A 25,663-nucleotide genomic window follows, 5' to 3' on the forward strand; every position below is an offset into this window, starting at 1 on the left:
TTCTGAATAACTCTTCAGAGACATCATAAATACAAAAAAAATAACTATGTGGTCATCGGTGGCCGGTCACACTGTGTGGTGACGTTTCCCCTAGGTACAGATCTAGGATCAGCTTTCCCTCCCCCAATCTTAACCTTAACTATTTGTGGTGGAAAATGCAAAACTGACCCAAGACAAAGAAAAATAGTGTCACTACAGTAAGTCACATAGACTCAAGACAGTGCAGGGAGAAGACACAGGTACAGAAGTACATTAGAGCTGAGGTTAGAAGTAGAAGTTACTGTATTTGACCACAAGTGTGTTAAGATGTCAGAAGGAGTGTATGAAAACTCAGATGGATTTGAAGACGACGAACCTAATGCAATGAAGAACACGGACATTGATGGCCAATTATATGGCAACGTAAGAGCCTTCAAGCCCAGTCCAAGAGATGGAGTTGTTGCTCAACATTCAGATAAGATTGCACACTCACACACACACACTGTGTGAGTGCCAACCCAACTTTGCTGTTTTGTGATTCTTTATTTTCACTAAATGTATCCACTTTAGTTTCTTATGATAGACAATAACATTTGAACATCAGATCGGGAGTTAGTACCCTCAATTTCGGCTTCAACTTTGACTCATCTGCCCTGGGCTCTTTATGTAATTCCGACCCAACTTTCAGGGTATCCAAGAGGAAACGCCGGCGAAACAGAGGCAAGAGAGGGGGAGTCCTGGAGGGATTAAGGGGAAGGGAAAACCGGCCAACTCTTCCCTCCATTCAGTCACTTGATAATAAGATGGATGACGGGACTCAGGTAACTGCAATATTCTCTGCTTTTTCTGAAACATGGCTTTCAGACAAGATACCCCTCATAAGGAGTTTTCAGCCGTTATCGTAACTGTTGTATACATTCAAGATAGACAGAGGTGAAGCTGAGGAGAGGATTGTGGATATCTACATAAGTGCAGACACCCTGAGAGACGGTGAGACCATCACCAAGACACACACACACAAGCACATAGACTCACGTAAACGTATATTTATGTGTCCACAGAGCCTGATAGCTCAGGGAAGAGATGTTCTTTAGTGAAGAGATCCTCCAGAGTTGCTGCAGTGTGTCTGGTGCTGCTGTGTGTTCTCCTACTGGCTGGGATCATAGGCCTGTCTGTCTACTGTGAGTTTCTGTCCAGGTTCATGGCTTATCACCTAGTTGTAAGAAGTGCTGGTTACTAGGCCTATTTACCTGGTGTTTTAGCTAGTAACTATGTGTAGAGAATCAGCTATTAAAGACTACCAGAACCCACTGGATTATCAAATTACATTGAATGAACTACAGGACAAAATACAAACCCTCCAACCCAAAAAGGCATGTGGTCTTGATGGTATCCTAAATAAAATGATAAAATATACAGACAACAAATTCCAATTGGCTATACTTAAACTCTTTAACATAATTCTCAGCTCTGGCATCTTTCCCAATATTTGGAGCCAAGAACTGATCACCCCAATCCACAAAAGTGGAGACAAATTTGACCCCAATAACTACCGTGGGATGTGTGACAACAGCAACCTTGGGAAAATCCTCTCCACGTACATTTCCTCAGTGAAAACAATGTACTGAGTAAATGTCAAATTGGCTTTTACCAAATTGCCGTAACGACAGACCACAACACAGAGAATCAGTCCTACTCCTTACACTGTGGTCAGTGTTATTAGAGCAGTAGTATATTACCTTGGGGTGGTCAGTGGGGTGCCGTCCACCCATTTCCTGGTCCCCTCAGTAACAGAGTCAATCAGATCAATCCAGACATAACTGACTGATTCAATCCCATTGATAAATGTCTGTTGTGACAGAAAACAACATTGTTAATATAGTCTCCACTTCTATTCTCTCTCTCTCTAACCACTAGGTGACAACATCACTTAACAACTCAGCAGAGAGAGAGAGAGAGAGAGAGAGAGAGAGAGAGAGAGAGAGAGAGAGAGAGAGAGAGAGATAATATTTATTGTTCATTTCACTTGTGTTTACTATCTGCTTCACTTGCTTTGGCAATGTTAACATACGTTTCCCATGAGAGATGAAATGCTACATGATGAATTATAAATCTTAACATTGAAAAATAAAAAATAACGTTATAAAGAGGAAAAAATAAACCACAGAACAGAATGAACAAGGGGGATGAACAGGGTGTTACAAAAAACTGTCTGGTCTAAAATCTGTGTCCCAAACGGTACCCTATGTAGTGCACTGTATAGAGATTAGGGTGCCATTTGAGACACATCTCAAGAGTCTCTTTCTTATTGGTGGATAGAGCCTTGAAACATCCAGCTGTTGGACACAGACAGAGAACAGAGAAGTACAGGGTTTAGACACATCAGACTAACTACTGCTTGTCACGATCGTCGAAGGAGGAGGACCAAGGCGCAGCGTTGAAAGTGAACATGCTTTTTATTAATTGATATACACGAACAAAACAACAAAATCGATACGTGACGTCCAACGGTGCAAACACAAACCTACACGGAACAAGATCCCACAACCACTGTGGGAAAACAGCCTGTCTAAATATGGTTCCCAATCAGAGACAACCAGCAACAGCTGACACTCGTTGCCTCTGATTGAGAACCACTCTGGCCAACATAGAAATACAACAACTAGAAACAAAGGAAACTCACACCCTGGCTCAACATACAAGTGTCCCCAGAGCCAGGGCGTGACAGTACCCCCCCCTAAAGGCGCGGACTCCGACCGCGCCAACTAAATACCACAGGAGGGACCGGGTGGGCACTCCGCCTTAGCGGCGGATCCGGCTCCGGGCCTGATCCCCACTCCCTCTCCAACCCCCCAAAGTACCCCTGGTCCGGTCTGGCCCCGCTGGCCGGAGCTGGACTGCACACTGGTGGAGCGGATTGCTCTAGCTCCGGCGTGAAGCAGTTGACCGGTGCCGGACCAGGCACCGGTGGAACAGGCACGGGCCGTGCCGGACTGACGCACGCACACCACTGGCTTGGTGTGGGGAGCAGGAACGGACCGGGCTGGCGACGCTCACCATAGGCTTGGTGCGGGGAGCAGGAGCGGGCCGGACCGGGCTGGCGACGCGCACCATTGGCCTGGTGCGGGGAGCAGGAACAGGCCGGGCCGGGCTGGCGACGCGCACCATAGGCTTGGTGCGGGGAGCAGGAACAGGCCGGGCCGGGCCGGCGACGCGCACCATTGGCTTGGTGCGGGGAGCAGGAACAGGCCGGGCCGGGCTGGCGACGCGCACCATAGGCTTGGTGCGGGGAGCAGGAGCGGGCCGGACCGGGCTGACAAAGCGCACCACTGACTTGGTGGGGAGAGCAGGAATGGACCGGACTGGGCTGGCGACGCGCACCACAGGCTTGGTGCAAGGGACAGGAACAGACGGCACCGTACTGGGGACACACACCACTGGCCCTACGCAGGGATCAGGAACGGGCCGGACCGGACTGGTAACACACCCCAGTACCTCTCGCCGTGCCTCTACACCTTCCTTCCACTCTTTGACTAGTGGCCCCGTAACCTGGCGGCCTCCTCTGCCAACCCGCTGGGCCGCTCTATCGCGGTCTCCTGCTGCCACGTCGTGAGCCCCCCCCCTAAAACATTTCTGGGCTTCTCTCCTACCCGTGGACCAGGTCTCCATATCTCTCGCCAGCCTTTCACCCTTCTGCTTCCAAGTCAAGCCCCTCTCTTCCTCACACGGCTTGACCCAGTCAAGGAGGCGAAGGAGATCCGCTAGAGATCTCCCTGGCGATGGCTCCTGGACACGCTGCTTGGTCCAGTCTTGGTGGGATCTTCTGTCACGATCGTCGAAGGAGGAGGACCAAGGCGCAGCGTTGAAAGTGAACATGCTTTTTATTAATTGATATACACGAACAAAATCGATACGTGACGTCCAACGGTGCAAACACAAACCTACACGGAACAAGATCCCACAACCACTGTGGGAAAACAGCCTGTCTAAATATGGTCCCCAATCAGAGACAACCAGCAACAGCTGACACTCGTTGCCTCTGATTGAGAACCACTCTGGCCAACATAGAAATACAACAACTAGAAACAAAGGAAACTCACACCCTGGCTCAACATACAAGTGTCCCCAGAGCCAGGGCGTGACACTGCTCAGTCAGTTAGAAAGGTAATCATACAGTAAGTTAATACTATATGTAAAAGTGAAGTTAGAATCATAGATATTACAATAAGAGGTCAGACATACTGAACTAGTTGATTACTTGATTGATTGGGGTAATCATTGATATATTCGGTACAGTTAGTTAAGATGGCCAACTGTGTCAACAAACAAGTTATTGAATTAAACAAGAGGAATGAAGAAAACCGGAACAGAGCAATGAGGAGCTTGAAGACTGAGACCCTTCGCTCAGGTAAGAACTAAGAATGATCTATCGCGTAAGCACTCAATTCATAGACAGAGCTATGTATGCTCAGTGTAAGTTTGTTTTACTCTGGAATTGTAAATTATGGAATTCTACAAACTTTGTTTTGCCTTAAAGCTATAGTACATTTTTGGGCGACCCGACCAAATTCACATAAATGTTATAGATCTTTCACCCCCATCGAAAGCAAGTCTAAGATGTGGTAGATCTGTTCTATGTGTGCTATTTCTATGCTTCCCTTTCTGAAGTTTCATTTTTGCGTCTTTTACTTTAGGTTTTGTACAGCAACTTCAAACAGCTGAATATACAATATTTATTTTACACAATGACTGCTTGTTTTTTCACATAACATATTTGAATTTTAGCAACCAGGAAATGGCGGAGCAATTTCTGCATAGAGCATCTTTAAATGGTTAAAACAATAATTTTGAGCTCATGGATGGGCAGTCTGTCACACCCTGGCTCTGGGACTCATTATGTTGAGCCAGGGTGTGTTCATTCTATGTGTTTATTTCTATGTTGGTAGTTCTGTTGTGGTTATTTCTAGGTTGGTCTGAATGACTCCCAATCAGAGGCAACGAGTGTCAGCTGTTTGCTGGTTGTCTCTGATTGGGAGCCATATTTAAGCTGTATGTTTTCCCTTGGGTGTTGTGGGTTTTTGTTCCGTGTCGGTATTGTTAACCGTGGACTTCACGAGTCGTGTTCTTGTTTTACATTTAGATACTTTAATTAAATAAAGTCATGTTTGTTTCGCACGCTGCGCCTTGGTCTACTCACTCATTAGACGATCGTGACAGAAAAACCCACCATGCAACGACCAAGCAGCGTGTCCAGGGGCAGCCCTTGGGCTGGACATGGGAGGAAGCGCCGGGAGAAGAGACGGTGGAGGCGCGCCGTAGAGAGGAGCTACGGCGTGATCAGGGTCGTCGTCGGACGGTCGTGAGGCAACCCCAAGAAATTTTTAGGGGGGCACACGGCATGGACGACGGGGCTGACGGAGGCAAAGATGGGGCAGATCCAGGAGGCCTCCAGGCCAGGGGTACACCGCCCTGTACGTCCTGTGCGGATGCCTCACACAGAGTGTGTGAGGGGAAGCATTCAGCCAGGACGGGTGGTGGCCGCTCTTCACTCCAGGCCCCCTATCCGTCTCCACAGCCCGGTTCGGCCTGTCCCTGCTCCACGCACCAAGCCTACGGTGTGCGTCGACAGCCCAGCCCGTCCCTGTTCCTGCTCCACGCACCAAGCCTACGGTGTGCGTCGACAGCCCAGCCCAACCTGTCCCTGCTCCACGCACCAAGCCTACGGTGTGCGTCGCCAGCCCAGCCCGGCCTGTCCCTATTCCACGCACCAAGCCTACGGTGTGCGTCGACAGCCCAGCCCGGCCTGTCCCTGCTCCACGCACCAAGCCTACGGTGTGCGTCGCCAGCCCGGCCCGGCTTGTTCCTGCCACTCGCACCAAGTATACGGTGCGCGTCGCCAGCCCGGCCTGTTCCTGCCACTCGCACCAGGGATACGGTGCGCGTCGCCAGCCCGGCCCGGCCTGTTCCTGCCACTCGCACCAGGGATACGGTGCGCGTCTCCAGCCCGACCCGGCCTGTTCATGCCACTCGCACCAAACCTACGGTGCGCGTCGCCAGCCTGGTAAGGCCCATTCCTCCTCCACGCACCAAGCCAGGGGTGCGAGTCGACAGCCTGGTAGGGACCGCTCCCGTTAAGTCCAGTCCTGCTCCAGCCGGCGGGGCCAGACTGGACCAGGGGCGCATTGGGGGGTGTATGGAAGGGTGGTGGTCAAGGCCGGAGCCAGAACCGCCGCCGAGGAGGTATGCCCGCCCAGCCCTCCCCTGTTTTGTTTAGTTTAGGCGCGGTCGCAGTCCGCGCCTTTAGGGGGGGGTACTGTCACACCCTGGCTCTGGGACTCATTATGTTGAGCCAGGGTGTGTTCATTCTATGTGTTTATTTCTATGTTGGTAGTTCTGTTGTGGTTATTTCTAGGTTGGTCTGAATGACTCCCAATCAGAGGCAACGAGTGTCATCTGTTTGCTGGTTGTCTCTGATTGGGAGCCATATTTAAGCTGTATGTTTTCCCTTGGGTGTTGTGGGTTTTTGTTCCGTGTCGGTATTGTTAACCGTGGACTTCACGAGTCGTGTTCTTGTTTTACATTTAGATACTTTAATTAAATAAAGTCATGTTTGTTTCTGCACGCTGCGCCTTGGTCTACTCACTCATTAGACGATCGTGACACAGTCCTTGCATACATAGCTCTGTCTATGAATTTGAGAGTGATTACTTTTCTCCACTCAGTGTGTATTTTGGGTCCTGATGGGGTTATTTATAAGTTACATTCTTCAAGAATGAATGGTAATATCATACATTTCAAAATCCTGAAAATGTATGCAGCGATCGCAGATAGCCTCTTTAAATCATGAGACAGCTATATTGTGTAATTTTGTTAATTTCTTCATACAGTAGCTTCCTGTTCATCAGATTTTAGATGACCACACTCTTGAGCAAACTGTTGCTCCCAACCAATGACACATTGGTAATGTTAGGTTCTCAGAATTAGTTAAGGTTTTGTAGGATGATGTGTGTTCTGTTTTAATCTAAATCATTATTGATGATGGTGTGTGTGTGTGTGTGTGTGTTCCTCTGCAGATGGAAGAACAAGACTCTACAGCCTGGCTGCCGTGTGTTTTGGAGTGCTGTGTGTTTTACAAGTCACTCTCAACATCTCCCTGAGGCTGGCTTTCTGTGAGTCAGTCTGAGTCCCAAATGAGACCCTATTAGCGCAGTACTTTTGACAGTGCACTATGCAGGGAATAGGGTGCCATTTGGGACCCTATTCCATTTGGGTCCTTATTACATTTGGGACCCTCTTACGTGTGACGTATTTTTCTTTCTCCCCATTTTTCCTTTGTAGTGTGTTTGTGTGTTCTGGGCATTACAGGTGTGCTGAGTTGCGGCTGACGATGGTGGTGGGCATGGCTTCGGTCCGGAGTCCTGGCAGCTGTAGCTGATTGACGAGAGTATACCTGTTTGCCATGTGAGCTCGAAGATGGGGGGTAGAGGACACTTGTTGTTTGGCTGTTTGGGTTTTGGTTGTGTTAATTTATCTTCGTTTGTGTTCCAGCCTGTCCTCCTGATGTACTCCACCCTACCTGGGTCCTGGAGAAGGGAAAGGTAGATCTGCCCATGGGTGTACATTCCCACGTAGATAACCCATTGTTTTATACATTAGGTTAGCCGGACGGGTGTCACCCTTGTATTTTTTTGGTAAACAGGCAGTTTAGTGGGTTAGGGTTAGAGTGTGATAGGAAGGTTTAGGTGTGTAGAAGAGGAGGGACCTTTTGTTTATTTTCATTACTTGGACCCCGTTCCCAAATATTCCCTTCTCTTACCTTCCCTGGTTTGTTTGTTTGATTGATTTGTTGTTTCCTTACTGTTTCTTTATGGGTGTTGTATATTTTGTTTAAGTACCTTACTAAACGTCCCCCGAGGGCTAACCTTGAGATCTGGTTGTTGTCTGGTTATTTTAGTTCATTACACACCACATTTCTTCCCCATCCATCTAGTTTACCTTGTGTGCACAGGCATTTACGTCTCCTCCTCAGACGAACTACACCTGAGGGGAGAACGTAACAGACCCTATTCCATTTGGGACCCTATTCCATTTGGGACCCTATTCCATTTGGGACCCTATTCCATTTGGGATCCTATTCCATTTGGGACCCTATTCCATTTGGGACCCTATTCCATTTGGGACCCTATTCCATTTGGGACCCTATTCCATTTGGGACCCTATTCCATTTGGGACCCTATACCATTTGGGACCCTATTCCATTTGGGACCCTATTCCATTTGGGACCCTATTCCATTTGGGACCCTATTCCATTTGGGACCGTATTCCATTTGGGACCCTATTCCATTTGGGATCCTATTCCATTTGGGACCGTATTCCATTTGGGACCGTATTCCATTTGGGACCCTATTCCATTTGGGACCCTATTCCATTTGGAACCCTATTCCATGTTTAGTGCACTACTTTTGACCAGGGCCCATAGGGCAGATATGTATTATATTATCACACTATAGTTCTGTTCTCACAAAGCAAGGATCACAATTTCTCTAGTTTGTCAATATTGTTGACACACAAAAAAATAAACAGTTTTAATTATGCAGTACAAAGAAATGTGCGCTCTGTTTACAATGGTCTATTCCTAGACTGTGCATGAGTTTCAGTAAAAATACTTTACAGTACTACTTAAGTAGTTTTTTTGGGTATCTGTACTTTACTGTTTATATTTTTGACAAATAACTTTTTCTTCACTACATTCCTAAACATAATGTCCAATTCACGCACTTATCAAGAGAACTTCCATTCCCGGTCATCCCTACTGCCTCTGATCTGGCAGACTCACTAAACACAAATGTGTTGTTTGTAAATTATGTCTGAGTGTTGGAGTGTGCCCCTGGCTATCCATAAATACGTTTTAAAAACAAGAAAATGGTGCCGTCTTGTTTGCTTAATATAAGATATTTGAAATGATTTATAATTTTGATACTTATATACTGTACCAGTCAAAAGTTTGGACACACCTACTCATTCCAGGGTCTTTCTCTATTTTTACTATTTTCTACATTGTAGAATAATAGTGAAGACATCAAAACTTTGAAATAACACATATAGAATCATGTAGTAACCAAAAAAGTGTTAAACAAATCAAAATATATTTAATATTTGAGATTCTTCAAAGTAGCCACCCTTTGCAATGATGACAGCTTTGCACACTGTGCACCAAGTCAGAACTGTAGGATAAATAAAGGGGGCAATAAAGGGGGCTCTTACAATATTTGATGATGACATTTCTCTAAAACAGGCTATAGGCTACATGTGCACCACCAAGTCAGAACATTTGCCTAAGTTCTGAGAGGGAAAGGGACCAAATTATTAGGGTGAAGCACATGGGCTACAAACAGCATATACTTAGTATTACTTTCTTAGCTACGGTATACATATCTCCCTGGCATATTACATCATTTATGCAGCAGCATAGAATACATTTTTGGACTCACCTTGTTGTGCTGTGCTCACTTGAACAGGAAGGTGGCGTGGAGGTCCTTCTTGTGGGCAAATTTTGTCATCAAACTTTGTCGTCAAAGTCTTGCATTCTCTGGAGTTATGGTGGTTTCCAGACAACTGGGAACTTAGAAAAAAACAAGGTCGAATCATGACGTCAGTGATCTTCAGGTCGGAGCTCTAGAAAGAGGCCAGACTTCCCGACTTGGAATTCTGAGATGGATGACCATTCAAAATGTATTTTTCCAGTCGGAACTAGTTTATTTCAGTTCCCAGTTCTCTTGAACTCACTGAAGTCTGAGATTTCCCAGTTCCGAGTTTCCAGTTGTTTTGAACGCGGAAGAAGTCATGCTGGATTTACAGCATGGCCAATGGTGTTGCATGGCAATGTTTATCCTTTTAAGCTTGGAAAAAAGAGACCCTTAACCCCAGACTTGGACCACATACCCTCTCCACTGAATAGCAGGCTAGTATTGCTTTGCAACGCTTGCAGTTAGCCACTGATTCCTTCCAAACCACTCATTGTTGAATTTGCGATTTCCAACTTGTTGTGTAATGTTTATGTCCAATGGCCGATGAGCACCGATACGTTTTATCTGTAATTTCTCTTCATATGACAAGGATTGAAAAGGATTTGCCAGTAGATTGTCGACTTGATTGATGATGACTGCTTGTCTAGCTTGCTAGCTAAGATTTTGAAAGTATGATGTTGACATGATCAGTCCAGTCAATGCTATGGTAGATTTAACGTGATTTGACTTTATTTTATCTGTGGCCAATGACCTTGAGCCTTCTTGGATGGGCACTTCTAATGTAAATCTATGGCAGCACCCAAGGGGCTTTAATTTTTTTGCTCCCCTTGTAGATTTTGCAGGGACGTAGTGTCCCCATGAGTGACAGAACACTGAGCCAATCACGGCGCAACTAGAGAACATTAACAACCCCTACGCGCTGTGTGTTTTCCTCTGGCTGCCCCACCACCACAGAAAGCACTAAGCTAGGCTGAAACACCTGCATGTTGGAGCTGCCTTAGTCAATAAAGCAAAAAAGAGACCATGTTTGTATGCGGCTTTATTAAGTCAAAGAGTATTTATTTTTACATTGTTTGCAAACTGATATGTGACACGTATCAATGCCAAAATAACATACTAAACAGGTGGGGCTTTAAACAAGTGGGGCTTTACCCAACCTGCCCTGAATGATGGGTCGCCACTGAACACAGGTAGTTTAGACTCTAGCTAACCACCATATATCCTACTAAAATATCCACACAAGCCACTAGCCAGCCAGCCATATATCATGAGATAGAAGATTATGAATATGGTCCTGCTTTAAATGACGTGCAGCTTATAAAGCCTTTATAAAGCCTTCATAAACACTACATAAATGTGTGACAAATCATCTAGAACCATACATCCTGCTCTATAAAGGGTTCATAAATGTGGCATTACCATGTGACATAACCACCAATGTCAAAAGTGACCTAACCCTAAAATATGACACAAACCTGTGCTTTATAAAGTGTGTTATAAGCATTGTTTAATAAAGGCTTTCTAAATCATATTAAATTGAGGCTTCACAAAGCATGTACATTTTATATATTGTTTTACTCTAAAACATATATTGGATGGCCCAACTTCTTTCCCTCTTGGGTGCATAGTCAATATTGGACCTGACCTCAACTTCCCCCAAAATGCTCTGCTGCAGGATGGCACACTCTCTAAAGTGCAGTCATGCACCCAAAATTCAGTTTCCTCTGTTTTGTTTTTCCAGGTTTCAGATTTCTCCAAAATTGTTTCTGATTTTCCCCCAGTTTTCACACTTATTTAATAGAAAAACAACAACATTTGATTTTCTGTGTTAACAATTATGCTTAAACAACGTCAGGGGACGACTTTTGAGTTCTGGGGAAAATCTAAGAAACTTAGATCTTTGACTGTTGTTTTCCATTAATTCAGTGCACATGCCCTGCACTGTTGTTTGGTTAGCAGTGATTCTGTAGTGCTGTAAGCGCACATGTGATGAGTTTGCAAATCAAACGCCCACTTGTGGTGCCACTGGTAATGTGAAAACATATCACCCTTTATAAAGCACATATTTATATCATATTTGACAGTGGGTTATGTCACATTTGACTTGGGTGATTATGTCACACAGTTATGCCATGTTTATGAACCCTTTGTAAAGCATGACATATGCTTATAGATGCTTATAACACATTTATGTAGTGCTTATGAAGGCACTATGAAGGCTTTGTGAAGCCTTTATAAGCTGAACGTCATTGAAAGCAAGGTCAGGCTATATTATGAAGTTATTATTTAAGAGCGTTGAAGATTAATCACAATCAGTGAAAACAATATTGATTTAGCTGACTAGCATATTTACTTCATCAACATTAATGATCAGCTGATATTCCATCCTCTTTTGCCGATGTCAATCATGTATTATGGAGGCACTGTAACCAGTGGTGTAGTGATATTTGTTTAGGCAAGGGAGCACAACATTTTTCTTTAATGGACGTCATCATTTCTCAATCAAAGTTTGTACCGGCAGATGTTGCCTATTGAATATCATTATAGAATATGCACAAAATGCATCCTCCGATTGCAAAATCTGCTTCTATCCATATTGTCTCAAGAAAGTGTTCTATTTTTAATACCTTCCTACACCAAGTTAGGCATACCTAACTTAAATATAGGCAAACATCAATGGCAATCTTGAATGATAATTCTTGAGAAATGTCCAAATGTCATGCCAATTATCTCAATCATTTTCATGGGAATAGGCATTTAGATCTTGTCAAATAGTTTTTCTGTTTATAAGACTAACATAACTGCAGAGCAAGACCAGCTACAGACCAGTTACAACACCCTGGCTAAAGAGAGAGACCAGCTACAGACCAGTTACAACACCCTGACTAAAGAGAGAGGCCAGCTACAGACCAGTTACAACACCCTGACTAAAGAGAGAGACCAGCTACAGACCAGTTACAACACCCTGACTAAAGAGAGAGGCCAGCTACAAACCAGTTACAACACCCTGACTAAAGAGAGAGGCCAGCTACAGACCAGTTATAAAACCCTGACTAAAGAGAAAGACCAGCTACAGACCAGTTACAACACCCTGACTAAAGAGAGAGACCAGCTACAGACCAGTTACAACACCCTGACTAAAGAGAGAAACCAGCCACAGACCAGATAGAACACCCTGACTAAAAAGAGAGACCAGCTACATACCAGATATAACACCCTGACTGAAGAGAGAGACCAGCTACAGAATGAGAGAGATGATCTCAAGAGAAAGTTCTCTAATCTGAGTGAGTTCACCTAATAAATGATCCTAACATCACATGCCTAATATGAAGTCAACTTGTGTTTGTATTCTTCAATAATAGGTGCAGTATAATAATTCATGTTTTTGTCTTGTAGAACAAACCTGTCCTAAAGGCTGGCAGAAGTTTGAATCCAGTTGGTACTTCCTGTCTACTGAGACTAAAACCTGGAGGGAGAGCAGACAGGACTGTTTGGAGAGAGGAGCAGACCTGGTCATCGTAAACAGTGATAAGGAACAGGTGAGAGAGAGAGAGAGAGAGGTGGAGACTGTATTAATAACGTTGTTTTCTGTCACAACAACAGACATTTATCAATGGGCTTAAAACAGTCAGTCCTGTCTGGATTGGTCTGACTGTTACTGAGGGGACCTGGAAATGGGTGGACGGCACCACACTGACCACCACAAGGTAATATACTACTGCTTTAATAACACTGACCACAGTGTAAGGAGTAGGACTGATTCTCTGCGTTGTTCATACTCTAGAGTGGCCAGTCTAACTGTCGTTTCTACTGCAGGTATTGGAGGAGTGGAGAGTCTAATGGTGGTGGAGTGGAGAACTGTGTGGTGGTACATTATGTGAGTTCATCAGGCGATAGATATTGGTGGGACAATGGGAGATCATCAGGATATTCGTGGGTCTGTGGGTGTTCCACTCCACAGTACTGGATCTGTGAAAAATACTCTTTGTAGTCACTGCTGTTTAAGGAACTTTGAAGACTGATGATATATTTTGGTAGAATGGCACTCTGAACTAGACGTAGGAGAGAAAGGCTCACACACACACACACGGAAGAATGCACTCACACATGCACGCACACAAATCAAATTAGGTATATTTGCATTTTAGTCATTTAGCAGACGCTCTTATCCAGAGCGACTTACAGTTAGTGAGTGCATACATTATTAATTTTTTATTTTTCATACTGGCCCCCCGTGGGAATCGAACCCACAACCCTGGCGTTGCAAACGCCATGCTCTACCCTCGAACCCTTCCCCTGGCTCTCTCTTCCACTGGCTCTCTTCCCTGGCTCTCTCTTCCACTGGCTCTCTACCCCTGGCTCTCTCTTCCACTGGCTCTCTTCCACTGGCTCTCTTCCACTGGCTCTCTTCCACTGGCCTCTCTCTTCCACTGGCTCTCTTCCACTGGCTCTCTCTTCCACTGGCTCCCTACCCCTGGCTCTCTCTTCCACTGGCTCTCTTTTCCTGGCTCTCTCTTCCACTGGCTCTCTTCCCTGGCTCTCTCTTCCACTGGCTCTCTTCCACTGGCTCTCTTCCACTGGCTCTCTTCCACTGGCTCTCTCTTCCACTGGCTCTCTTCCCCTGGCTCTCTCTTCCACTGGCTCTCTCTGCCACTGGCTCTCTCTTCCACTGGCTCTCTTCCACTGGCTCTCTTTTCCACTGGCTCTCTCTTCCACTGGCTCTCTTCCACTGGCTCTCTTCCACTGGCTCTCTTCCACTGGCTCTCTTCCACTGGCTCTCTTCCACTGGCTCTCTCTTCCACTGGCTCCTACCCCTGGCTCTCTCTTCCACTGGCTCTCTTTTCCTGGCTCTCTCTTCCACTGGCTCTCTTCCCCTGGCTCTCTCTTCCACTGGCTCTCTTCCACTGGCTCTCTTCCACTGGCTCTCTTCCACTGGTCTCTCTTCCACTGGCTCTCTTCCACTGGCTCTCTCTTCCACTGGCTCCCTACCCTGGCTCTCTCTTCCACTGGCTCTCTTTTCTGGCTCTCTTCCACTGGCTCTCTTCCCCTGGCTCTCTCTTCCACTGGCTCTCTTCCACTGGCTCTCTTCCACTGGCTCTCTTCCACTGGCTCTCTCTTCCACTGGCTCTCTTCCCTGGCTCTCTCTGCCACTGGCTCTCTCTTCCACTGGCTCTCTCTTCCACTGGCTCTCTTCCACTGGCTCTCTTTTTTTCCACTGGCTCTCTCTTCCACTAGCTCTCTTCCACTGGCTCTATAAACCCTCACTAGACTCTACCCATACACTCACACATACTACACTGACACTCCAACACACACACACACTACATACGCTCACACACACAAAACACACACACACACTCACACATAAACACACCTCCACACTTTTCTCATGCGCTGCTGCTGCTCTGTTTATTATTTAACCTGATTGCCTAGACCATTTTACTCCTACCTACATGTACATATTACCTAAATTACCTCAACTACTCGTACCTTCGCACAATGACTCGGAACCGGTATTCCTTGAATATAGCCTCGTTATTGTAATTTTATTGTGTTACTATTTTCCTTTTCTTATTTAGCACTTTTTTTTTTTTTCTAAGGACCCGTAAGTAAGCATTTCATGGTAAAATCTACACCTGTTGTATTCGGCGCATGTGACAAATACAATGTTTATTATTTAATTTTCTCTGTCTTGTTTACCCTGTAGTTACTGGTACCCACAGCAGCCTGATAATGGTGTTGACAACCCAGCAAATGGGGAGGAGGACTGTGTGGAGCTGAACACAGAAACATGGCTTCCTGTAAAGGCATGGAATGACCAACCATGTTTAGTCAATCGTCACTGGATTTGTGAGAAAGTGACTTAACAACACCATGACAACAGAGGAGGCTGGTGGTGGGAGGACAGCCACACATAAAGCACCCTACAGTGCTCTCTCTCTCTCTCTCTCTCTCTCCTCTCTCTCTCTCTCTCTCTTTCTCTCTCTCTCTCTCTCTCTCTCTCTCTCTCTCTCTCTAGCATTGCTAATGCATGTAGGCTGAACATCTCTCTGTAATCTGTAAAGTAATTTTTTTAAGTAGAAACATGTTATGTAATTTGCCATATGCTTTTTTCATGATCAATTATTAGCATACATCTCTCTTAAGAAGATGATCTAAGGCTCAGATTAAGTAAGAAAGGAACAATGTCCTAGCAGGGTTACCAGCTTCCTGATTTAATGTGATTGGATCGTTAAAATAATGAGGACTTGCAGTTGGACACAGACGGACGGCAAAAACAGTACTGAGAGGATACACGCTGGACGCAGGCAGACACACACACAGGCAGACGTGGGAAGTCCCCCTTTTCTGATTAAGATGCAGACGTAGATTTCCCACACACACCTCTGAATAACTCCTCACACTGATGTCACACACAGACAGCATAGATAAAAGTAAAGTGCCCTATATGGCCATCGGTGACTGGCATAGAGAGAGTAAGAGCCATAATGTGAACTCCATTTGAAGGCTGGGTATGCCACAAACAGGCCTGGCAAAGTGATAGGATGAAAGGCTGCATTCGTCACTACTTCTTGTTATGCAGCTATCATGTTATATCACTGTGTTTAGAATATCCTGTCATGTTTAACTTCCTGATTGAAGGTGATTGGATACTTACAACATTATATCAACTGTAGTGGACCACAGACAGAGATCAGAGGTACCAGGTAGAGATGCAGATCAGACCAACTACTCAACTACTTGTCAGTGAAGTTACAATCATACAGTAGATATTACCATTAGGAGTCAGTTAGAAAGGTAATCATACAGTAGATATTACCATTAGGAGTCAGTTAGAAAGGTAATCATACAGTAGATATTACCATTAGGAGACAGTTAGAAAGGTAATCCTACAGTAGATATTACCATCAGGAGTCAGTTAGAAAGGTAATCATACAGTAGATATTACCATTAGGAGACAGTTAGAAAGGTAATCATACAGTAGATATTACCATTAGGAGACAGTTAGAAAGGTAATCATACAGTTAGTTAAGAAATGGATGACTACGTCAATGAAGAGGTTGTTGAAGAAAATGAGAACAGAGCAAAGTGAATGAAGACTGAGACGCATCGCTCAGGTAAGAACTAAGAAAACTCTCTATCACACACATACATGTGCACACCAGGCCTTGAATTTCGTGATTTTAAGAGCAAGGCCATTTGGCCTTCAAGAAGTGCCCAATCTGCCAGGGCACCATCCATCTGCTAGTGCACCATGGCCATGAACCAAAATAGCCAGTTAAATTTATTTGAAAACGGAAAAACACTAGCCATTCTGTTAAGAAAAAACATAAGTCTTTGTAAATGTACATACATAATTAGCATGTTGAAACAATCACGCTTTTAGCCTGCTGCTGTGTGTATTGGCAAGACGGAGCTGCTCTTCCTCCCGGGAAGGGACTGCCCGTTCCATGATCTCGCCATCACGGTTGACAACTCCGTTGTGTCCTCCTCCCAGAGTGCGAAGAGCCTTGGCGTGACCCTGGACAACACCCTGTCGTTATCCGCTAACATCAAGGCGGTGACCCGATCCTGCAGGTTCATGCTCTACAACATTCGGAGAGTACGACCCTGCCTTACACAGGAAGCGGCACAGGTCCTAATCCAGGCACTTGTCATCTCCCGTCTGGGATTACTGCAACTCGCTGTTGGCTGGGCTCCCTGCCTGTGCCATTAAAACCCCTACAACTCATCCAGAATGCCGCAGCCCGTCTGGTGTTCAACCTTCCCAAGTTCTCTCATGTCACCCCGCTCCTCTGCACACTCCACTGGCTTCCAGTTGAAGCTCGCATCTGTTACAAGACCATGGTGCTTGCCTATGGAGCTGTGAGGGAACGGCACCTCTGTACCTTCAGGCTCTGATCAGTCCCTACACCCAAACGAGGGCATTGCGTTCACCCACCTCTGGCCTGCTGGCTCCTTCCTCTGCGGAAGCATAGTTCCCGCTCAGCCCAGTCAAAACTGTTCGCTGCTCTGGCACCCCAATGGTGGAACAAGCTCCCCTCACGACGCCAGGACAGCGGAGTCACTCACCACCTTCCGGAGACATTTGAAACCCCACCTCTTTAAGGAATACCTGGGATAGGATAAAGTAATCCTTCTACCCCCCAAAAAAATTAAATAATAATAATAATAATAAAAATAAAAAAAATAATTGTAAAGTGGTTATCCCACTGGCTATAGGGTGAATGCACCAACTTGTAAGTCGCTCTGGATAAGAGCGTCTGCTAAATGACGTAAATGTAAATGTAAATGTAATGTATTGCTGCACTTATAATGTGAGGAAATAGCATAATAATTTATGAATATTTTAAGCTAAAATGTCAGATCTGTTGCATCAGCTTCAATACCTGTAAAAGTGTTTTGATGTACGGTGGTTGTATGAATTTGGGATCTATTGTCCCATAACTGTCTCAGAATCTATAATATTTATTTCTCGCACAGAACGACAAGCTGACCAATAGGATAAGTCAACTTTTGTACTATGGGGCATTGTGGATTGAAATAGGCTAGTGCTTTTGCTGTTCGTTACTCATCTTGATAGCCTCCCTGACCAAGGTCCTTCTCCCCGATTGATCAGTTTGGCCAGGCGGCCAGCTCTAGGAAGAGACTATGTGGTTCCAAACATCTTCCATTTAAGAATGATGGAGGCCACTGTGTTCTTGGGGACCTTTAATACTGCAGAAATATTTTGGTACCCTTCCCCAGATCTGTGCCTCGACACAATCCTGTCTCTGAGCTTTAATAATTCCTTCAAGCTCATGGCTTGGTTTTTGCTCTCATGTCCAATCAATTTACCACAAGTGGACTCCAATCAAGTTGTAGAAACATCTCAAGGATGAACAATGGAAACAAGATGCACCTGAGCTCAATTTCGAGTCTAATAGCAAAGGTTCTGTATACTTATGTGAATAAGGTATATGTTTTCTATATTTAAGAAATTTACAAACATTTCTAAAAACCTGTTTTCGCTTTGTCATTATGGGTTATTGTGTGTAGATTAATGAGGAAACATTTTTATTTAATCAATTTTAGAATGAGGCTGTAACGTAACAAAATGTGGAAAAAGGAAAGGGGTCTGAATACTTTCTGAATGCACTGTAATGCATTACTTTTGACCAGGGCCCATAGGACTGATATGTATTTCATTTTCACACTGTAGTTATGTACTCACAAAGCAAGGATCACAATTCAGACTCTACTTTACATGGCTTGTGGGACCAGTAGTTTGTCAATATTGTTGACACACAAAAATAATGACGACATTGTCAACGGAAAATGTAGTAACTATGGTAACTGGTGCCCTTGGCCTTGTGCAAGTCACTGAACACGGTGTACAATGTATACACCACTACCAGGTCTGTGTCACAAATGGCACCCTATCCCTTTAAAGTGCACTACATTTGACAAGGGCACATAGGGCTTTGGTAGAAAGTAGTGCACTATTGAAGGAATAGGGTGTCATTTGGGATGCATCGCATGCAGGAACTTCATATTTTTTCAGCCCGCTCTAACGAAGAGAGAAACCAGTTAGAGCAAGGGTGTTAACGTCCGGCCCGCGGGCCGATCAGGCCGCAAACGGGTTTAATCCGGCCCGCGAGATGATTTAGAATTTTTTTTTTTTTTTGTTTGTTTGTAAAGTATAAAAATGCGCAGCAATTTTTCAATAAAATAAACTGCTGTTCCAATTGCGTCCACTGGATGGTGCAATAGCAATTGTGTTAAGCAAGCAAACTGTTTATACCGGGGCAGAGCAAGTAGGTCAAGCACGTGCAGCCAATGAGCTACTTTGTTTTGCCCGCAATATTTATTACGGCTTCTACTTTTAACATTATGTGCTTTGGCACCCTCATTGCCCCAATATGTCTCTGTCAAAAAGAGAAAAGTGGACGCAGAGTGCAGAGTGTTCCAAGAAAAATGGTCATCCTATTTATTCACGGAATTGAATGGGAAAGCTGTATGTTTGGTGTGTTCAGAGCATGTTGCAGTGCTGAAAGAATATAACCTTCTGCCGCCACTATGTGAGTCTTCATGCCGACAAATATGACAACTTTCAAGGACAGCGGAGATGAGGAGAAGGTGAATGAACTGTTGGCGGGTCTGAAGAAACAGCAGTCTGTGTTTACTCACAGCCGAGACATCAGTGACGCTGCAGTGAAAGCTAGCTACCTCATTGCTAATGAAATCGCAGTGGCTTCAAAACCATTTAGTGAGGGTGAATTTGTAAAAACATGCATGATGAAGGCAGCGGAGATTGTGTGCCCTGAAAAGCGGCAGGTTTTGCAAATATCAGCCTGACAAGAAACACAGTTTCAGACAGGATTTCGATCTTTCAGTGGATTTGGACAGCCAGTTGAAGCAAAAAGTAAAGTCATTTATTGCGTTTTCGGTTGCAATTGATGAAAGCACGGACATTACAGATGTTGCACAACTGGCCATTTTCATCCGGCGGAGTTGATGACACATTGACCGTCACCGAGGAGTTCGTGGAGTTGGTGCTGATGACAGATACAACGACAGCAGCTGATATTTTTACCGCACTCGCCGGGCGCGCTGGACAGGGTCGGAGTGGACTGGTCCTTGCGCTGTCAGCCTGGCTACAGATGGTGCGCCCTCAATGATCGGGGAAAAAAGCAGGCGTTATGACAAAGTTCAGAGAGAAAGTGCAATCTGCAAATGGAGGACGTGATTTTTTGACTTTTCACTGTATTTTGCACCAGGAGGCTTTGTGTTGCAAGTCATTAAAGATGGATAACGTCATGAAGGTGGTCATCCAAACTGTTAATTTCATCCGATCCAGAAGCCTGAATCCCCGTCAGTTTGACAGCCTTCTCAGAGAGAAAGACCACATCTATGGCCTGCCATACCACACTAAGGTAAGATGGTTAAGCCGAGGTGCTGTGCTGAGGCGTTTCTTTGATTTACTGAGAAGAAATTGAACAGTTCATGGAAGAAAAGGGCAAACCAGTGTTAGAATTTCATTCCGCGAGAATGGATGCAGGACCTTGCATTTATGGTGGATGTTACAGAGCACCTGAATAACTTGAACAAACAGCTGCAAGGGCGCAACAAAGTTGTCACGCAGTATTATGACAGCATACGTTCTTTCAAGTTGAAGCTGTCATTGTGGGAGACGCAACTTGCCGGTGGTGATGCAGCTCACTTCCCCTGTCTGAAAAATGTGCGCGACCCAACATGTGGCAGACATGAAGCGGTTCAAAGATAAAATAACGGGACTGTTACGGGAGTTTGAGCAACGCTTTCAGATTCATGTTTATATGTTTTTATGTTGATGTGCTATTGTTTTTAATTGATTTTATTTTATTTGTATATTTAACCTATTCTTGACTCTGTGGTTCTTGCACTTGTTTGGGGAACAGGATTTCATTATTTTTATCTACATTTCTGCCTGAGAAATGACACCCTGATATAGTTCTGTGATCTGTGATATACTTCTGTGAATCACTGAGGAATTCTGTGTTTGTGTGTTCTTTGTCCTCAGAACTTTCAAATAACTTGAGGTGTTTTATGATTAATAGTGATGTTGTGCTTTTGGACACTGTCCTCAGGCTCCAGCTTTATGTTTTTATGTTGATGTGTTATTGTTTTTAATTGATTTTATTTTATTTGTATATTTAACCTATTCTTGACTCTGTGGTTCTTGCACTTGTTTGGGGAACAGTATTTCATTATTTGTATCTACATTTCTGCCTGAGAAATGACACCCTGGTATAGTTCTGTGATCTGTGAAACAGTTCTGTTAATCACTGAGGCATTGTGTGTTTGTGTGTTCTTTTTCTTTAGAATTTTTAAATAAACTTGACGTGTTTTATGATTAATAGTGATGTTGTGTTGTACTATTTTGGACACACTGTCCTCAGGCTTCAGCTTTATGTTGTATGTTGATCGTATTAAAACAAAGAAAACAATCTGAAGTTGTTGTTTTTAAGTTATATATACCATGATTTTTTCCAGTCCGGCCCACTTGGGAATAGATTTTCCTCCATGTGGCCCCTGAGCTAAAATGAGTTTGACACCCCTGAGTTAGAGGCCTGTTACAACACCACTGGACTGGCACAAGACAGAGACCAGCCAGATACCAGTAGTGGTATCACTGACTTGTGTACATAGAGAGACCAGTTGCAGAAGGAGATAGACCAGCGTCGGAAGGACATGATCCAGCTAGAGAGGGGAAAAGGCCAGTTACTGAGGGACAGAGACCAGTCAGAGAAAACAGAAGACAAAAACCAGTTACAGGAGCGTTACAAATAAAGACAGGGACATGTTGAGAGACAGGGTCAGTTTTCTGACCAATGAGAAGGTGGCGCTGGGGAAGTGGCTCTCTGAGCTTGGTAAGTAGTCAAGTCAGTCACTAAGACTAGACGTAACATAGTAAATGTAAATCTGTGACACTCAGATTACTATGATATGTTACGTTTGGTGGTGTTACATAATACAGAAGGTTATTTAAGCTAAAAATAAAAGGAGGGAGATGGGTGGCCGTATGATGTGAATGTCTAGCAACCCAAAGGTTGTGTGTTCGAATCACATCATGGGCAAATTTAGTATTTTATCTTCTTTATTTTTTGTTATTTTTTATTTTTTTGGGGGGGATGGATCAGCTTAATATTGCAGATAGATTGTATCTTCTATCAATGTAATTGTCTGCATCACTTCCAATCCCCCATGTTTTTGATATATATATACTCCCCTTTATTACTTTTCAACCCCGCCATCCTTTCCCTACTTGGAGTAAATTAGTGAACAACAATGCCCAGGCCTCTACTTCCGGTCTATACTTAACTATCTACACCTTATGGACACAGTTAATTTTACAATAATTCTATTATATATATATATATATATATATATCTATATATATATATATATATATATCATTTTATATATTTATTTTTTACTCCTGAACTTCTTCTACTCTCAACCTCTCCGATCATTTCCATGATGTCCATCCGGTTTGCTTCTATATGCCATATCTTTCTAACTGTGCTCTTTCCCAAAAGCTCCCAACATACAACCTATATACTTATTATGGACACAGTATGCTTACGTTATTAGCTATCTTTGTTATTATTTGTTGCTATTTGTTATTTGTCCCATCCTTCAACTCTATTCAATACCTCCCATCTATCTCTTAACACCATCCATATAGGATTTCTATTTGCCATATATATTTCAACCGTACTGTGATGTTTTACAAAAGTTCTGAACCTTTCTATTCTCATCGTTTCTACAGATTGTGAATCACATCATGGGCAACGTTAGTATTTTAACTTCTTAGCAACTTTCCAAATACTTACTACTTTTTAGCTACTTTGTAACTATATACTTAGCATGTTATCTAACTATTTCCCCAACCTTAACCCTAACCCCAAACCCTAACCTTAATCCCTAACCCCTAGCCTAGATTATGTTAGCAACCTAGCCACCTAGCTAATGTTATCCACAACAAAGTGAAATTCATAACATATCATACGAAATGGATAATGGACATCCACAAATTAACACATACCATGTGGAACGTAACATATCATACTAAATGGAGGGAGCCAGATTTACGTTTAACATGTTAAGTCTGTTCCTGAGTCCAGGGTGGACACTGTGTGCACTTGGACACTGTGTGCAGAGCACATCAATCTTGGATTCACCAATAGTTAAATGACAATGTAAAAAAATATATTTTGTACAATACACACCTTTTACATATTTCACATATTAGGTATATTTCTTTAATTGTCGGAAAATCTGGAAAACTTGTCCAGAAGGTTGGAGGCTGTTGGGATGCAGTTGTTACTTCCTGTCTACTGAGATGAAAACGTGGGAGGAGAGCAGACTGGATTGTCTGAAGAGAGGAGCAGACCTGGTGATCATAAACAGCAAGGAGGAACAGGTGTGAGTGTGAGTGAGTGAGTGAGTGAATGTGTGAGTGAGAGAGTGAGAGAGTGAGTGAGTGAGTGAGTGAGTGAGTGAGTGAGTGAGTGAGTGAGTGAGTGAGTGAGTGAGTGAGTGAGTGAGTGAGTGAGTGAGTGAGTATCAAACATCCCTTGGTCAGTAATGTATCATCCAGTATGTAACTTATGTAGCCTATTGCAATTGACAATATCAGTATCTTTCTCACCAACAGGAGTTGACCTCGATAAGAGAGCCTGGATTGGTCTGACTGACTCTGTTACTGAGGGGACCTGGAAAAGGGTGGACGGAACACCACTGACCACCCCAAGGTAAGAGATTACTGCTCTAATAACACTGGCCACCCAAGGTAAGAGACTACTGCTCTATAATAACACTGACCACCAAGGTAAGAGACTACTGCTCTATAATAACACTGACCACCCCAAGGTAAGAGACTACTGCTCTAATAACACTGACCACCCCAAGGCAAGAGACTACTGCTCTATAATAACACTGACCACCCCAAGGTAAGAGACTACTGCTCTATAATAACACTGACCACCCCAAGGTAAGAGACTACTGCTCTAATAACACTGACCACCCCAAGGTAAGAGACTACTGCTCTATAATAACACTGACCACCCCAAGGTAAGAGACTACTGCTCTATAATAACACTGACCACCCCAAGGTAAGAGACTACTGCTCTATAATAACACTGACCACCCCAAGGTAGGAGACTACTGCTCTATAATAACACTGACCACCCCAAGGTAAGAGACTACTGCTCTATAATAACACTGACCACCCCAAGGTAAGAGACTACTGCTCTATAATAACACTGACCACCCCAAGGTAGGAGACTACTGCTCTATAATAACACTGACCACCCCAAGGTAAGAGACTACTGCTCTATAATAACACTGACCACCCCAAGGTAAGAGACGGCTGCTCTATAATAACACTGACCACCCCAAGGTAAGAGACTACTGCTCTAATAACACTGACCACCCCAAGGTAAGAGACTACTGCTCTATAATAACACTGACCACCCCAAGGTAAGAGACTACTGCTCTATAATAACACTAACCACCCCAAGGTAAGAGACTACTGCTCTAATAACACTGACCACCCCAAGGTAAGATATTACTGCTCTAATAACACTGACCACCCCAAGGAAAGAGACTACTGCTCTATAATAACACTGACCACCCCAAGGTAAGAGACTACTGCTCTATTATAACACTGACCACCTCAAGGTAAGAGACTACTGCTCTAATAACACTGACCACCCCAAGGTAAGAGACTACTGCTCTATAATAACACTGACCACCCCAAGGTAAGATACTACTGCTCTAATAACACTGACCACCCCATGGTAAGAGACTACTGCTCTATAATAACACTGACCACAGTGTAAGGAGTAGGACTGATTCCCTGTGTTGTTCATACTCTAGGTTCTGAGAGAGAGGCAAGTCTAACTCTGTTGTTTCTACTGCAGCTTTTGGAGGAGTGGAGAGTCTAATGGTGGTGGAGTGGAGAACTGTTTGGTGCTACATTACAGGTTATCAGGCCAAGGAGAATGGTGGGTCTATCGGTGATCCATTCCAGAGTACTCGATCTGTGAAAAAGGCTCTTTGTAGTCACTGCTGTTTAAGGAACTCTGAAGACTGATTATATATTTTGGTAGAATGGCACTCTGAACTAGACGTAGGAGAGAAAGGCTGACACACACACACACACACACACACGGAAGCATGCACTCACGCATGCACGCACACAAAACTAAGTAGGTATATATCACTCAATAGCTGTTGTCAATGTTAAGATGTACAGTTCATTATGTAACATTGCATGTAGGCTCTACAAAAATCTCTCTCTCTACCTCACTCTCTCCCTCTACCTCTTTTAATTAGCAACATGTCATGTGATTTGCCATGTGGGTTTCTGATAAGTTTATTCATTATTTTCATAAATTACTTTTATAACAAGAAAAACAAAAGCAGAGATTAATAAATAAAGGAACAATGTCCTCTGAGGTCTGCCAGCTTCCTGATTGAATGTGATTGGATCTTAAAAGTGTGACCTGCAGTTGGACACAGGCAGAGGCAGAACAGAACTTAGAGGACACACACTGTTCACCGGCAGACCCGCACGCACCCACCAACGCACGCACGTCTGTGAAGTTCCCCCTTTAAAACCTCTGACA

At 44.1% G+C, this 25,663-nt stretch overlaps 1 protein-coding gene across 1 annotated transcript in view; it reads left to right on the forward strand.

The window, feature by feature from the left end:
• Positions 1–25,663, forward strand: part of LOC123485609 (C-type lectin domain family 4 member M-like) — a gene marked incomplete at its 3' end in the record, with an annotated part of 38,332 nt that overhangs the window by 817 nt on the left and 11,852 nt on the right. Inside the window, exons 2-4 of the mRNA XM_045216640.1 lie at positions 12,314–12,502; positions 12,903–13,045; positions 13,291–13,366. Coding sequence (XP_045072575.1) covers positions 12,314–12,502; positions 12,903–13,045; positions 13,291–13,366 — 408 coding nt within the window. The remainder of the gene's footprint in view (positions 1–12,313; positions 12,503–12,902; positions 13,046–13,290; positions 13,367–25,663) is intronic.

This window comes from Coregonus clupeaformis, unplaced genomic scaffold (genome assembly GCF_020615455.1).
Source record: "Coregonus clupeaformis isolate EN_2021a unplaced genomic scaffold, ASM2061545v1 scaf0761, whole genome shotgun sequence".
NCBI classification, from domain to species: Eukaryota; Metazoa; Chordata; class Actinopteri; order Salmoniformes; family Salmonidae; genus Coregonus; species Coregonus clupeaformis.